The following is a 13,125-nucleotide window of genomic DNA, read 5'->3' as shown; positions in this document are numbered from 1 at the left end:
ACTAGTACTGTAGTTCTTTACAACTTTTATCCGCAGTCCCACAGTGCCCTCTACTGGTCAACATGTAACAGTATAATAACATGTATCTGCAAACACAAGAAGCTTCTAATCACAGAAATGTTAATATGTGCGCGAATGGCCGCCAACATGTCTATCACGGCCACCTGTCTATAGCGGCCACTTTTGCCGTTTCCCTTTAGTGGCCGCTATAGACAGGTTTGACTATATATATATATATACAGTATATATATATACAGTATATATATATGTGTGCGTGTGTGTGTGTGATGAACTGGGCCAATCTGCTTCAATTAGCAATCAATCAATGAAGTGAAGAGAGTGGTTCGGCGTTTGTGGTTTTGTTTGAAGCCAAAGCTCCTTTTAATGATCTTTTTGCTCCCCAGGCTCTGAGCTCATGCTGTATGGATTAGAGCGGCTTTAAATGAACACTTTATTATCTTCTCTGGAATATTGACCTGAGAGGGCTGGGCTGTGGTATTATTTTCAAGTCGATACAAAATGAATGAGCGCATTTTTGTGTGATTGTAAAGATGATGTATGCTCGTGGCTTCATTTGTCCACTGTGCTGCATCTAAATGTCCTTTTACAAGCCACATTTGTGTGTTTACCCTCCATATGTGCGTGTAATGCGGCCCTCAGGAGTCGTGCTGTAGCGGGTGAAAATGACAACGGTGGCAGTTTGCAGCCCACAAATATCTTCAGTCTGACAGGCCCGTCAGTGTATGATGCAGTGGCTGACCTTTGAACTCTGCAGGTGTACACTTATTACAAACTGAGTCACTGTACTACCAAATGAAGAACTGTTGCACTGAAGGAGGTAAGTAATGCGCCGCTTGTCAACCGCATTCATAATTCTAGTGAATAAGTCTTATTTTTACTCCACTGTGTGCATAATGCACGCATGTCCAAACTTTTTTCACCGGGGGCCACATACGGGAAAATCAAAGGCTGCATTATGATATTTTTCATTTTTTTAAACAGGCTAAAACCAAACTAAGTAAACGTGCTAAGACGTTCTACACGTTGAAGGATGTATTTTATTGTAGTTAGCATTAACATTTCAACTTATTCTCATTGCTTAACTGACCTTTACTTTCTTAAATATTCAGCTTTGAGCTTTGTTAACATTTTAGACCTCCGAGCACTGTGGCCACCAAACAATTATCCATAAATTGTCTAATTGACTGTTTAAAAAAAAGAAAACAGAAAAAAAATAGTAAAGCACATTATTTTTTCATTAAGATGTCAGGGAAATCCTTGCAGATAACCAAGACAAGGACTGGACTGTATAACTACTCAAAGGAACAGACTCACACCAGCCAAGATTGTCTTTCACTCGAGTAGGACAGCAGAGCTCACACCTGCATGTTTGCTCCTCTACTGTCAAAGTTCCGCCGTCCGCGCCCGCTTTTTATTAAGTAGGAAGTAAAGTCACACAAAGAAATGGAAAATTACTGGAACAGGGTGAGGAGGGGGTCAGCTACGGGAGTAAGGTGAGGAGGGGGTGCTGACCCAAAACCTATGACCTTGGCCATGTGCACAGCACACTGCTTTGGTGTTTTAGCACATTTTCATAACTGCACAAGATGACTCTAACAAAGACTTCTTTCACAACTCCCTCCTGTATGGTGGCACAGGTACACCAACATTACCACACCCATGGTCACCAAACCAGATCTCGTGGGGTAGTGAGCGAATGGGGAAAAATGTTAGACTCATCTTCCCCACTGAAAAAAAATTACCCACCAAAGCAGTATGAATTTTTCCCATGTCAAACAAATGCGGAAGCATTTCCAATGGTGGAGGTACCAGGACAACCAGGAGGTGGTCCTGTGTATGTCTACCGACCTTAGACGCTTACTGAAATTTAGCGTCCTCCATGCCCAAACCACAAGATGACTTGGACCAGTTTTTACAAGATTTACGAGCCATGGTACATAGTCACCGACTGAATGGGGCAGAATTGGCAAAATTAATGGCCCTGACAACTGGAGCTAAATACGGAGCGTGTTTCACACATTGCTTGTCGCTCTGCTGCCGCCTGTCTGCCATATGTCCGCAGTGCACCTCAGCCGGTGTAGGCGGAGACGCCGGAGCGCACCTGCGGGCAATCAGCAATCGGGACTCCTCTTAAGCAAGGCAGCAGCATCTGATCTTTGCCAGATTGTACTCCATGACCTCCTGTTCCTTGCTCCCGCTCAGTCCGGCTCCACTACCCTTACCCTGCTTTCTGGCTCATTACCTTTGCTTGCATTTACCTGCTCTGTACTATCTTAGTGTTTTCCTGTTGGTTTGCCTTCAGTGTTTTTTGTTGTTACTTCTAGTTTTTTCCTGACAGCCTTGTGCTGTCAGTGTTTTATGTTTCTTACCCGTAGTGGATTTTCCTTTGTTTGTACTTTACCTGTTTGGACACCTTTTGTTATTAAACTTTATTTTTGCATTTAGAAGTTGCCCTAGTCTTGCGTTGGGATCCTTTTTTTCTTGCTGTGGCATCCGCCACTCGTGACAGAACAATCTGGCCAAGATGGATCCCGCAGACATGGAGCACTTCCGCTCGGCCCTGGCACATCAAGGCCAATTAGTCGGTGGCCACGAGAAGACTCTCCAAGGCATCATGGAGGCCATATCGGTTCTCTCCGCTGGCATGGACGCTCTCAACCAACGACTTGCCAGCACCTCCTCTCACCCACCACTAGAGGTCGGTACGTCCCCACACGCCTTAGACACTCCTAATGGCGCAGCTGCGTACGCACCTGTGCCTCATCAGCCGCGAGAGCCAAATATCCCTCACCCCTCTCGCTTCTCTGGAGATTCGGACTCCTGCAACCAGTTTTTACACCAGTGTTCTCTTGTGTTTGACCAGCAGCCCACCACGTACTCATCGGACCAATCAAAGGTAGCATTCATAATGAGTTTACTCTCGGGTAGAGCCGCTACGTGGGCTATGGTCACGAGCACTTCTATGCCTGTCATACGCACCTCCTTACCTATGTTCCTTGAAGAAATCAGATGAGTGTTTCGGTGGCGGACTTTTCTATTGATTTCCGAGTGCTTGCTGTGGAGAGTGGGTATCCCGATACCGTCCTCCGAAGTATTTTTCGCAAAGCACTCGATGTACATATTAAAGATGAGTTGGTGGCCAAGGACAACACTACCTCTTTCAACGGCCTTATAAACTTGGCCATTGAGCTAGAGAACCGCATAAAGGAGAGGGTAAGAGAGTACACCCAGGAGGGATACTACGGCAGGGTGTCGATTCCTAGGAGGATACCATGACCACCTCCTGAGGGACAGACGCTCGAACCAAGGATCGGGGACGCCGTGGCCGTACTGCCAGAGGTTCCCATGCAACTTGGAGGACGACGCCTCGCCGCCGAGGAAAGGGCACGTCGTCGCAAGCTGGATCTCTGCCTCTACTGTGGTAATCCGGGGCATCGACTCCTCCAATGCCCCATTCGACCCCATCGTCACCAGGGATCGACTCCTGGATCATCAGCGGCGCTAAAGCCAAGATCCAGGAGCAACCAACCGGTTCCTGAGGACAATTCAGCCATGGGGAGCTGTGAGTATCCCCAGAGTTCAGCCACTACAGCTGAGGAGGGTCCCTTCAAGAGACTTCAAATTAAGGGAGTAGTCATAAAGAAGGGTAGAAGTATTGACATAGCCGCCCTTATTGACTCGGGCGCTGATGACTGTTTCTTGGACACAGCGTTTGTTCTCAAATATAATATCAGTATGATTAAGTTACCTGCTACTAAAGAGGTCTTGTCTTTGGGTAGGCGCTTCCTGGCAGCCATTACACACCAAACCGAACCGCTTATCCTTCACCTCTCCGGTAACCATTCCGAGACCATCCGTTTTTATATCATGCCCTCCCAGTCCGCGCCACTAGTTCTGGGGTTAACCTGGCTTAAGCTTCACAACCCACTCATAAATTGGAACAAGTTGCACGTCTCCAGTTGGAGTCCATTTTGCCATGCTAATTGCCTCCGTTCAGCAAGGTCCAATGTTCCCTCTTCCGTATCCCCAGAGGAAGTAATAGAACTTACAGGAATTCCTAGCGAGTACCATGACTTAAAGCAAGTGTTCAGCAAGGACCGTGCTCAAACACTTCCCCCTCATCGACCTTACGACTGTGCCATAGAATTACTCCCTAACGCCACTTTTCGTAGCGCCAAATTGTATAACATTTCCGCTCCAGAACAGAAAGCCCTCAAGGAATACATATCCTCCTCCTTAGCAGCCGGTCTTATTCGACCATCTTCCTCGCCACTTGGGGCAGGCTTTTTCTTTGTTGCCAAAAAGGACAAATCTCTATGGCCCTGTATCGATTACCGGGGGCTCAATAGCATTACTGTCCGCAATAGTTACTCTTTGCCTCTTATGGATTCTGCCTTTTCCGCCTTACACACGCATTTTTTCAAAATTAGATCATCTTGTGCGCATTAAGGATGGAGATGAGTGGAAGACCGCGTTTAACACACCGCTGGGGCATTTTGAATATCTGGTGATGCCTTTTGGTCTCACGAACGCCCCGGCAGTGTTCCAAAACCTCATTAACGACGTCCTCAGCGACATGATAAATCAGTTCTGTTTCGTATATCTGGATGACATACTTATCTTTTCCAGGAACCTTCAAGACCACACCACTCATGTCCGACTAGTTCTCCAACGATTAATGGAGAATAGGCTCTACGTGAAGGCAGAGAAGTGCGACTTTCACGTCACTTCGGTGCCATTTCTGGGGTACATTGTGGAGAAGGGTCAGCTGCGTGCCGATCCCGCCAAGATCCAGGCGGTGGTCGAGTGGCCTACTCCTAAATCAAGGAAGCACTTGCAGAGGTTCCTCGGGTTCGCCAACTTCTACAGGCGATTCATACGTAATTTCAGCAGCAAAGCAGGACCTCTGACTCGGCTTACATTGCCTAAAGTTCCGTTTGTATGGACCCCAGAGGCTAATTCTGCGTTTAACACACTCAAAACCTTGTTTACATCCGCTCCGGTTCTGGTACATCCTGATCCTAATTTACAATTTTCTGTTGAGGTTGACGCTTCTGATACGGGAGTGGGAGCCGTGCTGTCCCAGCGGTCCCCGGTCGACCAGAAGCTGCATCCCTGCGCCTTCTTCTCGCGTCGCCTCACACAGACTGAAGGGAACTACGATGTGGGCAACAGGGAGCTGTTGGCCATCGTTCTCGCGCTGCGGGAGTGGCGGCATTGGCTGGAGGGCGCAGTTCATCCTTTTATAGTTATCACCGACCACAAGAACTTATCCTACATCAGAACCGCCCAGAGACTTAATGCCAGACAAGCCCGTTGGTCACTGTTCCTAACACGCTTCAATTTCTCCATCACCTACAGACCCGGTTCACGCAATATTAAACCTGACGCCCTGTCCAGAGTCTTCAGTTCCACGGAGGAGGGAACAGCGCCGGAAACCATCATACCTGTGGCCCGGGTGTTGGGCGCTGTTCGGTGGGAGGTGGAGAAGAAGGTGTCGGAGGCTACGGAAGGGGAGGAGTCTCCAGAGGGTTGTCCGGCTGGTAAATTGTTTGTTCCAGAGACACTGAGACCGGACGTATTACAGTGGGGCCACGCATCTAGAATTACCTGTCACCCAGGAACCAGACGAACTCAGCTGGCATTGGCGCAGAGGTTTTGGTGGCCCTCCATGGCGGCGGATGTGAAAGAGTTCGTCGCGGCCTGCTCTGTCTGCGCCAGAAATAAGTCGTCGAATCAACCTCCGGCGGGTTTGTTACAACCTCTGCCCATCCCGACCCGTCCCTGGTCACATATAGCTATGGACTTCATTACTGGACTAACCTCTTCCAGAGGAAACACCACAATTCTGAACATTGTTGACCGGTTTTCAAAGATGGTACATTTTATTGCATTACCTGGATTACCTACATCACTGGACACAGCTCGACTCTTGGTGAGACATGTCTTCCGCATCCACGGCATTCCACTCAATATTGTTTCCGACAGAGGACCCCAATTCACTTCCAAGGTATGGAAGTCCTTCTGCAAAATGCTCGGGGCATCGGTGAGCCTATCATCCGGTCATCATCCCCAGACCAACGGCCAGACAGAGCGGGCCAACCAGGACCTCGAGGCCGCCTTACGCTGCGTCTGCCACCGACACCCGTCATCCTGGTCCGTCCACCTCCCCTGGGTGGAGTACGCGCATAGCACCCTTGTCAGCTCGGCCACAGGTATGTCACCCTTTAAAGTCGCTAATGGATACCAGCCTCCTCTTTTTCCGTCTCAGGAAGCGGAAGTGTCAGTACCATCGGTCCAGGTCCACCTTCGCCGCGCCCGAAGAGTATGGCGAGAGATGGTAGCCGCGTTGAACCGCACGGCGGAGCGCAATCGCCGCCTGGCCGACCGCCACAGAATTCCAGCACCCGTCTACCAGGTCGGTCAGGAAGTCTGGTTGTCATCCAGGGACTTACCACTGGCCGGAACCAGCCGGAAGCTTGCACCCAGATTTGTGGGACCATACCAAATTGACTCCATCATCAGTCCCTCCTCCGTCAGACTTAAACTACCATCAGCACTCAAGGTACACCCGGTATTCCACGTCTCCTGCCTCAAACCTGTGTCCTCCAGTCACCTGTGCCCCCCGGTCGAGTCGCCTCCTCCGCCGCGCCTGATCGATGGCCATCCAGCATACACAGTGAAGGCCATCTTGGACTCCCGAAGGAGGGGCAGAGGGTTCCAGTACCTGGTCGACTGGGAGGGTTACGGTCCTGAGGAGCGTTCTTGGGTCTCCCGCTCCCTTATCTTGGACCCGTCACTCATAAGCGACTTCCACCGTCTCCATCCTAACAAGCCAGGTAAGCCGCCAGGAGGCGTCTTATGAGGGGGGGACATACTGTCACACATTGCTTGTTGCTCTGCTGCCGCCTGTCTGCCATATGTCCGCAGTGCACCTCAGCCGGTGTAGGCGGAGACGCCGGAGCGCACCTGCGGGCAATCAGCAATCGGGACTCCTCTTAAGCAAGGCAGCAGCATCTGATCTTTGCTAGATTGTACTCCCTGACCTCCTGTTCCTTGCTCCCGCTCAGTCCGGCTCCACTACCCTTACCCTGCTTTCTGGCTCATTACCTTTGCTTGCATTTACCTGCTCTGTACTATCTTAGTGTTTTCCTGTTGGTTTGCCTTCAGTGTTTTTTGTTGTTACTTCCAGTTTTTTCCTGACAGCCTTCTGCTGTCAGTGTTTTATGTTTCTTACCCGTAGTGGATTTTCCTTTGTTTGTACTTTACCTGTTTGGACACCTTTTGTTATTAAACTTTATTTTTGCATTTAGAAGTTGCCCTAGTCTTGCGTTGGGATCCTATTTTTCTTGCTGTGGCATCCGCCACTCGTGACAGCGTGTGTGGGTGCGTTTGACGGACGTCAGCCAAATGGCAACCCCATCCCGTATGAACTCCTGGCAGCACCTGAAGGTTTGTTCGAACAACTCATGACACAATGCGGTAGAGTTTACCGTGCATTCAGCGACCCCCGAAACATCACTAAATGTTTCCAGAAATCAGACGAACCAACCGACGAGTTCTATCACCGACTCAGAAAAATATTTAAAGCACATAGTAGAATACTGGAAAACAATCAAGAGCTGTTTGCGAGATGATGTGGCTAAATATGTGAAAAAACATAATGTAAGAGTAAAAATAAAACAGGCAAAACATCACCCGATGACTCATCAGGTGATGAACAATGACTAGACGTGGTCCAGGAGGGTGCGCCGTGGCTAATCCCAACAGCACCTCCTCAAGAGACACCTAAAAGTGAGGATGAAGAGGAGGATTTAGACATTATGAACAGTTGCGTGGATAACCGTTTTGACGTAGAAGAATTATTGCTGAAACACCAAACTGACCCAATGAAAAAACCTGAAGTCACCCTATTGGTCGAAGGAACCCCCACTGTCTTTTTGGTAGATAGCGGAGCCGATAATGCCAAATGTATATCAATTTGTGAACAAAAAAAACCATCTCAAGCCGTTAACATTTTTGGTTATTTATGAAAAAGTAAATAACCGTAGCAGGTTGAATCTACAACACGCACATTTCTAGGTTTTATTTTTATGACATAAATTGGTAAAGTACTATACATTGGATTAGTCTGAGCGTGGCCCACGCAGCCTTCAATTTTTCTGTATGCGGCGACGGCTGGCCCTTTAGGCAATATAGGCGGATGCTGAGGGTGCCGTGGCCTTCAGGTTGTGTCCAAAAATTCACATTCAAGATCATTTTAGAAAATATTTTCATATTTATTTTGTGATAAAGAATGTATACTGTATTTAGGATTTTTTTTGTATTTGTAATTTGTTCAACTTGCAGTCAATGAGGTTAAATTGGACTGTGGGGCAAACACAAATGAGCAACATTGTGTAAAATATAATCATTTTTGCACTGAAGGATTCATTTTTTTCTGTATGTGGATGATTGCAGCCATATTAAAAAATGAATGCTGAATTTTCCATCAGAATAAAAAAGCACACATGTGGACATTAAATAGAAATATTTTTATAATATACAAATTGTACAGCTGTGGCGAACAATAAGAACGAGGACGCCAGCATAGCAAAGGTAAAGAATACTTTCTCTTCCTCCATTTAGCACAGCGACGACACTCAAGACGCTCCACGGAGGTCAGCATCAGTAACCAAACAATAGCGCACGTGACATCACGGGAGAAAAGATGGCAGCTGATTGGACCGCGTCCTGCCTGTCATCACGTATTACACAATGACATCATCAGCAGTGACATCTCCATGTTAGCTTCTTAACACAATAGGTAGCTGGAATTAGAAATATTCATATCAAACGCTACGTTAGACCCAAAGTCCTCCTTTTTAATGGTCGTCACTGCAACCAATCGGCACTGCAACCAATCAGCCCTAATGGAGCACGGTAAAACAAAAAAAACGCTGTCGTGTGACCTTGATGACGTCATTGATGTGACACTTAAAAGATGGAAAACAAACCCAAAACAAAGAAAGTACGTTTGTTTGTGTTCTTGCCATGGTTGATTGGATGCTTCAAGGATGAGCCTTGGGAATACATCATGGACAACCTCCTGTGGCTTGTCAGAAGTTCTTGAAACTTTCATACCTTTCTACCCACCAGTGCGTACAAGCTAGCCAACTAAAATTTTGACCAGGATAAATAAAATTGGGTGTGTTTTCTGTTATGCCATCCATCCATCCATCCATCCATCCATCCATCCATCCATCTTCTGCTTTTCTGAGGTCGGTCGCGGGGGCAGCAGCCTAAGCAGGGAAGCCCAGACTTCCCTTTCCACGGCCACTTCGTCCAGATCCTCCCGATGGATCCCAAGGCCTTTCCAAGGGCAGTTGAGAGACATAGTCTCACCAACGTTTTCTGGGTCTTCTTCAGGGCCTTCTAAACACCTCCCCAGGGGGGTGTCCAGGAGGCATCCTGACCAGATACCCGAGCCACCTCATCTGGCTCCTGTCAATGCGGAGGAGCAGCGCTTCTACTCCAAGTTTCTCCCAGACACCCTACGGAGAAAACTCATTTCAGCTGCTTGTACCTGCAACCTTGTCCTTTTGGTCACTACCAAAGCTCATGACCACAGGTGAGGGTAGGAACGTAGATGGGGGGGTCTTCACCACAACAAACCGATGCAGCGACGCTGCACCAATCTGCCTGTCCATCTCGCGTTCTATCCTTCCCTCCCTCCTGAACAAGACCTCGAGGTACTTCAACTCCTCCACTTGGGGCAGGATTTCATCCCCGACCCGAAGATGGCACTCCACCCTTTTCTGGGTGAGAACCAAGGAATTAGACTTGGAGGTACTTATTTCTGGTATGTTACCAATGTATTGCTTCCTGATTTAAAATATGAGCCCACAGCAGCTTTAATAAGGCCCCCTGCTACCATGGCAATACAATTGTTTGAAATACAGCGGGACCTTGTTCATTCATTCCACAAGGTTCAATGGAAGCCGCAACACACGTAAACCAAGGTCATTTTTCCCATAGGAAATAATCCAAGTCCAATGAATCAGTTCGAGACACTTAAAAATATTAATAAAAAATACATTTTAGAGAGAATAATTATAATTTTGCATGCAGAAAACAATGTGAAACATAAATGAGGAATGGGAGGAACTTATTGGGGATGCAGACTTCCCATAAGTCCTTTTTGTCACCTTGTTTATCAAATTGCTGCCACTCGCAAATTTCTTTGGCCCCATGGTGGGTTATTTAGCAGTCGCACTCAATAAAAAATGCACAGATGGTGAGTCAGCAACGCATAGGGTGCTACTTGGTTACGTGCAATGTTGTAAGAAAACCAAGGTTTGACTAAATGTGGACAAAAGTATTAGGCCACCTACAGGAAATGAAAAATGAAGTCAATAAGCTTCCATTTTTAGGGTGCACTCATGAGGCCATGCATACCATGCTGTACTTTGGTGCGGTTGCCCCTCTTTTTCCTGGCCCCCAACGGAAGTAGCCGAGCCGCAGCCCATTCGTTTGTCCTATCACTTCTATTCTGCTGTTTTACTGCAATTTTCAATGACTTTGTGGGTTATTTCCAGTCTTATTTGGTGTTATTCTGCATGATTTCTACTGCGCGAGGTGGTGGCTCTCATGAATTGCTTGAGTGAATGAAATGTCTGTTACGCACATGAGCGAGCATGCCGTGGGTTTGTCTTTTGCATTATTTTGTGTCTTTGTCTTGTATTTATATGATGTTCATATGGCCTACCCCTTCCAATCGTGCCAAAAGGGGATGTGTGCTGTGCTGTGACACGTGGTGACCCCTCAGTGTAGAAGCAGGAGCCCCCAGGAGGTAGCTTGCAGGATCAGTCAGTCATTGGTCACTCCAAACTTTTTTCATCAATTCATTTTGAAAACATTTTTAAAATGCTTTTAAGACTGCAGACTGAAGTTTAGCAATAATAAGAATTATAAGAATACAAACAGTAAGGCTAAGCTGGTCTTCTCGGCGCCACACCAGAACATCAGCAGACAATTGTTGAGTTTTCACACCCAAAAAAAGAGAAAGTTTTATCTGTTGGCATCAGATTGATGCAATGACATGTTGTGGCCAGTAGGGGCGCAGCTAGTCAATAAACCAGTTCTCAACATTCAGGTGTTGAAGAAAACGAGCATTTTTGCGGTCATATCTGAAGGCAATTTGCTCAGGTACCGGGGGGATTTAGTTGTCAATATCGGCCTCACTTAGTCCCCCTCCCCCCAACTCACACCCTTCAATAAATGCATGCTTCCTGACAGACACCCTACCGACAAAATCCATTAGCGAGCTAATGACAGCCATGCAGCGGATGTTGCCTCCTCCCACCTTTTGTGACCACCGCCAGCCCCGTTTTTAATACTACAATGCTGCACAATGCCGTGACAATAAGCTACTGTTGCAAATGATGTTTGCAAGGGGGTACTTAACGAGAGGTCAAAGCAATCCAAACCGATTTATTCTGGAGCCAATTTATTGTATTAATGGTGCCACTTTCTTTGTCTCCATTTGGCTGGGTAAATACAGCTCTACAAACTCAACAAAGGTCCACAATAATGTATCTGGAGATTGCCCTTCAGTCGCAAACAACACAACCCCTGCTGTTGCTAACGTTCAGCTCGCAGCCATCGTTAGCATGTTGACAAACTGTTGCTGAAAATGAAAGCGAAAGCGTGAAGTGAAGACATCCGCTCGTGTAAAAGCTACATTGCATTCAGATGAATTTCACATCCTCATGTTTGGAACATTCTGTATGCAAGGTGAGCTAGCATCTTCTCGCTCTGAAAACACCTCAGGGAGGCTCGGAGCTCGGCATAAACAAAGATCTCTTCACGCTACTTTGGATTGCCTGTCGCAAACAAACACCTCCACCGGTGTCCCCCACCCCACCCCAACCAAGTTGTCATTACTGCATGAAGGAACACTTTGACAACGCAGAGTAAACTAAAGATAAATCTTTTCTGTCTTCAGACAGCCAGTAGTATCAGCGTTCTTTGTCATTGTCGTTCCGATTCTGTCTGACCTTTCTCCAAAAACATCAACACTGCATGTTGAAGTCAGTTTCTGTCAGTCGTAAACATCTCGCACACAGCCCGGCCTTTTCAAGGCAGACGGTGTGCAGGCAAGCTAAGCGCTAACAGATCGCTAGCTAGCTTGGTCATCGACGCCAAGGCTCAGACGCTAAAATGTAATACATTTTTTTTGTGGATCCTCATCCGGTTCCTTCATAGTGACTACAACACATAATACATTCACAATGTGGTTATACAGCAGAATCAGTGGGCACGTGACAAGCTACAGGAAAGATCTCTAGACTGCGGCAGCTTGTGGAGATCCACAATGAACCCGGTATGGAATTCAAGAACTTAAGAGGTAGGGTCTACTCTTGTGAGATCTCATTCATCGTTGTGGTCGGAGAGTCCATCACGCTGTCCTTAATGGTGACCTCTACGGTTTGTGATTTCTCTGGGTCTTTATCTTTTTCGTTCCCTTCGTCCTTTTCCACGCCATTTTCAACCACAGCTTCAACTTCTGCCTCCTTGTTGTCGGAGGTCTTCGGCTTGGTCGGGACAGTTGCGGCGGTTTCTGTCACTTCCAGGACATCTGTCTCCTCCAAAAGCTCCGGGTGGAGTTCAGACTTTACTGTATCACCCGTCTCTTCTTCCGCTCCTCTGTCTTCTGTCTCAGCCATGTCCTCTCTCCTGTGGACAGGCTCTGCGTGGACATCGCTCACGTCTTCAATCTGCTCATCCTGCTGTTTTGGTTTCTCACCCTTTCTGGTTATACTTCCTTTCCTCTCATTGTCTTCCTCGTTTCCAGCCTTGTCTCTGCGGTCGGGAATCTTGGGACTGTCTACGTTTTTGTCCATAGTTTTGGTCTTTTTGTTCTTGGCTGTGTCTTTGATGCCATTCTTGTTGGACTTGCCGCGGGGTTTGAAGATCAGCTTCTGCAAACATTGGAAGTTTATGTTAGCATGACAGCATCTGACAAAGATGAAGACTCACAGTCTTGAAGGTGTTGCTCTGACATAACTAGCAGATTGAGAAGACTGTCTGGTGTGGACTATTGAGAAGAGGAGTTTGTAGCCG

At 47.2% G+C, this 13,125-nt stretch overlaps 1 protein-coding gene across 2 annotated transcripts in view; it reads right to left on the bottom strand.

Moving 5' to 3' along the window:
* Nucleotides 1–274: 274 nt before the first annotated feature.
* Nucleotides 275–13,125, bottom strand: part of LOC129184722 (raftlin-like) — a 152,238-nt gene continuing 139,387 nt past the window's right edge. For both annotated transcript variants that reach the window (XM_054780945.1, XM_054780946.1), the window contains one exon: nucleotides 275–12,983. In XM_054780945.1, coding sequence (XP_054636920.1) covers nucleotides 12,417–12,983 — 567 coding nt within the window. In that variant the 3' untranslated portion in view covers nucleotides 275–12,416. The remainder of the gene's footprint in view (nucleotides 12,984–13,125) is intronic.

This window comes from Dunckerocampus dactyliophorus, chromosome 7 (assembly GCF_027744805.1).
Source record: "Dunckerocampus dactyliophorus isolate RoL2022-P2 chromosome 7, RoL_Ddac_1.1, whole genome shotgun sequence".
In the NCBI taxonomy this organism is placed as follows: domain Eukaryota; kingdom Metazoa; phylum Chordata; class Actinopteri; order Syngnathiformes; family Syngnathidae; genus Dunckerocampus; species Dunckerocampus dactyliophorus.
The sequence above is the reverse complement of the archived record's forward strand: the minus strand, read 5'-3'. Positions and strand labels throughout refer to the sequence as shown.